Source organism: Austrofundulus limnaeus, unplaced genomic scaffold (genome assembly GCF_001266775.1).
Source record: "Austrofundulus limnaeus strain Quisiro unplaced genomic scaffold, Austrofundulus_limnaeus-1.0 Scaffold228, whole genome shotgun sequence".
Lineage (NCBI taxonomy): Eukaryota > Metazoa > Chordata > Actinopteri > Cyprinodontiformes > Rivulidae > Austrofundulus > Austrofundulus limnaeus.
In genome coordinates, this window is record NW_013952630.1 from 138100 (window position 1) to 141949 (window position 3850).

General features: G+C 37.8%; 1 protein-coding gene across 1 annotated transcript in view; it reads right to left on the reverse strand.

Annotated features, from left to right (window-relative positions):
* The window catches only part of angpt2b (angiopoietin 2b), a 44613-nt gene that overhangs the window by 2803 nt on the left and 37960 nt on the right, over positions 1 to 3850 (reverse strand). The window contains exon 8 of the mRNA XM_014019729.1: positions 540 to 670. Within this exon, the coding sequence (XP_013875183.1) occupies positions 540 to 670 (131 nt within the window). The remainder of the gene's footprint in view (positions 1 to 539; positions 671 to 3850) is intronic.

A 3850-nucleotide genomic window follows, 5' to 3' on the forward strand; every position in this document is an offset into this window, starting at 1 on the left:
AAGAACTCATAAAATCATTTTGGGTACAATTATTCTGAGACTGATTACAATAAAGTTACAGTTTTTCGTCTCTTTCCTGGGTCAATCCTTGATCAAATTAAAGAGTGTGGTGCCTCGAGGAATAATATATTTAAATATAATATATTTAAATATATTCACAAATTATCCATTTTTAGAAAATACCCAAAAACTCCTACATAAGCTTTCCTTATATTAGAAAGAGGTGATTTCTGATTAGGACCGAGAACCAGAAGGTCAACCCATGGCGGGTCAGCAAGAAAAGTTGGAAAATTTTGAAACAGCGATGAAATACAATGTCTAATTTGGAAATAGAAAACCAAATGAGAGGTAGGCTGATAAAAACATATGTAACCCAAATGCATAAAGAAAGATGTCACTAGTACATTTTTAACAGAGCAAAGGGAAACTGAACAGTTCTGCAGGGTGTTTCTAAGGGTGTGTGTGAAAGTGTTCGGCTTGAGTTGTAAAGACAGAGATCAAGGCAGATGAGTATCCCTGTTTGAGTGACGCTGTGTTACCTCCTGACGCGAGCTGTGAGCACTTGCAGGTGCAGCGGTCGTTGTCTCTGTCCTTGGTGCTGAACTGGCTTCCGGTGTGCGTGAGGCTGCTGGTCTTGCCGGCTGTTCCGCTGAACCCCTCAACGTGAAGGCTAGATGGTAAAAAGAGTAGAAACACACACAACAACTTGTTTTCATTATCTATATGGTTAGTGGGTTGTTCGTGTACCTTTCTGTTAGAATATCTCACAAAACACTGGAATGATTTCATTTAAACTTGAAAGCACTACTGATTACCCTTTGGAGTCAGTGCAACTTAAGGTGCAACTAACCCCCTTATGAAAAAAATAACCCCATCCACAGGCAAATTTTGAAAAAAAAAAGAAGAAGGCGGTGCCAGGAGACACTGAGGGGCACGGCCAAGTGTGGGGATGAGAGGATACGGTTAAGCAGGGCTGTGGTCAGGTCAAAGGAATGTGCAGTGTTGTATAAAACAGTGTTTTTCAACCCTGGTCCTCAAGGCACACCGCCCTGCATGTTTTAGAGGTTTCCCTGCTTTGACATACCTCAGAAGACTGCAGTTCAAAAAAAGCCTGTTAATCAGTTATCGACTGAAATCAGCAAGGACACATCTAAATCAGGCAGGGCAGTGTGCTTTGAGGACCAGGGTTGAAAAAGACTGGTATAAAGAACCTCAAGGTGATATGAGTGAAAGTACAGGTATCTTACCACAACATTACTTTGGTAATGGTTAATGTCTCTAAGAATATTACTTGAGTAAAAGTCTTAACATATCAAATATATTTATATTTTATGTCAGAAACTGTGTACGAACTAATATGGTGTCAGAATAGTTTATATTTATACTTTCTACTTAAGTACAGTAACAAAGTATTTGTATTTAATTACTTTACAACTCTGAGAATGTGACAGCTAGTTTAATTCGACAGACAGTACTAGCCTCATTTAATAGACAGCTCAGTCTGGGAATGACGCGTGTTCTGTTTTCTTGAATCATTCAGAAGACACCGAGGCAACAAGTGGGTTTGAAGACAGCTTGTCTCTGATACCCCTCTGAGCTGCCAAGATAGGTGGTCTCAGTGGTGGGGAAGCCAACTTGTGAAAAAAAAAAAAACTACAGTGCTGCAGCTCAGGAATGATAATAAACTGATGGCAATAGTGAGTGGCCCCCTTGCTTGCAGGATTAAACATCAGCAAACAGATTTATTACCGAGGGGATATTGACAATGACACAGCACAGCAATGTTGTAGTTGGTTTAAAAATATTGAACCACAAACAGACTAGGCAGTGGTGGACAGAATGGGTCCAGTTTCTGAATGTTTAAGTGATGTTAGCAGCATTGTTGCTAATATGGGCTAACGATCAAAACAGCAAAAAAAAAAAAAAAAAACTTTCACCGCAGTGCTCGCTGTTCCAACTCCTGACTCACTGCAGGGGCATGTCTCCGAGTGAGAGGCTTTTATACCCGAACACAGGAGCTACAATGTAGACATTAACCAAGCTAAACTGTTTTAACCAATAGATAAAGAAAAAAAACTAAATTGCATTAGCCACTGTTAAACCCATAGAGGGCAGCACTAAAATGGTTTTATGCTAAATGTTGCAGAATTTACATGACAATGTCAAAATGTGAACAGAAATAAAAATATAATATACTTAAAGACACATTTGAACAATTTATGTACAAAATAAAGTTGATTTGGGGTTTATTTACTCTTTAAGAGGCCAACCTCAGCTAAACAACATTAAGCCACTTAAAAAAAATACCATGATTCAGTTCAACAGATATTGAACTAAAATTTAATGTGGTAGTATTTCAGAGTCATTTACAACACAATGCTTAGGACATCTTGAAAGTGCATAAAGTTGTTCATAACATTGTTTTCAACTTTATATCAAAATGGCTACAAATCATTTCTTATACAATGTTTCTCAACTAAATGTCATGTTTATATGCATTTCTTCATGGAATGCTGGGTCTTCTAATTATGTAATTTGTCAATGTTTGTGAGCACATCTGACTTTAGAATTTAGTTTAAAGAAATAAAAAAATGGAAATATAATGAATAGAACATATTCTTATGTTTTTCTCTTTCTCTTCCTTACTGTAATTTCCAGTCAGAGTAGAGGATTGTTATTTTGGAGAGAAAATCCCATTTTATGCTGCACTGAATTCAAATAACCCAGTTTCAAAGAGATAATAAAGATGAATAATGAATCAAGGAAGAATCTACAGAATAATGCTCTTGAACGCCTCTGTAGGATATCACAACCTGTTTTTTTGTACACAAAATAGAGGCTCCCCCAGGTTTACGGTGTTGCTAAACATCAATATAAGAACTGAGCAAAAGAAACCTCATTATTTTCCCCTCACACCGCTCTTTGCAAAACAACCCAGTTGGAAACATACTCCCCCCCAAGTTCTGCAAGTTCACTTCAAGAAACTGACGGCATGCACGTGTGACTTTCCATGCCTGTTTGTCCATCCATAAGTGTGCCGATCTGCTTTGAAGAGAGGGGAGAAGACGGTCAGGCCTCTCCTTCTGCCCTGTAATTCCAGTCTGATTAAAGCTGAGTTCTCAGCTGAATTTTGTGACACCATTGCCCTCCTTCTGTCCAACCCCAAGGGCACTTTGCCTGTGTTGACAACATGAAGAATCTACCTCTGGAATTTTTAAGTTCACAGGGCAGGATAACACTTCATGATGCAGGAGGTGAGTTTTAAATGACGGAGCTGGTAACGGTGAATAATGATAGAAGAGCAAAAAAATATTGGGATGTTTTGTCAGGTGACTAAAACTTTCTTATACATGCTGATATGTACCTGGACAATAGCAGGTCAGTACAATGAAAAAGCTAGGTAAGTACCAGGTAAACAATGATGAAATAGCTTGTTATTTAGCGGTTATCATCTGCAGACTTGTTAGCTACTGATAAATTAGATCATGCAAATTTTAAGTGTAAACCTTCTGTTTTTATAACATTTATTCAAAATTTAATACAAACATTGACTGTGTAAAATACAGCGGGTAATATAAGTATTGAACACATCAACATTTTTCTCAGTAAATATATTACTAGAGGTGCTAATGACATGAAATTTTCACCAGATGTCGGTAACAACCCAAGTGATCCATACATACAAAGAAATCAAACCATAAATGTCCAGAAATGAAGTTATTTGTAATGATGTGGAATGGCACAGGGAAAAAGTATTGAACACACTTCCTTGTACAAAAGCCTTTGTTGTCAATGACAGCTTCAAGACGCCTCCTGTATGGAGAAACTAGTGGCATGCATTGCTCAGGTG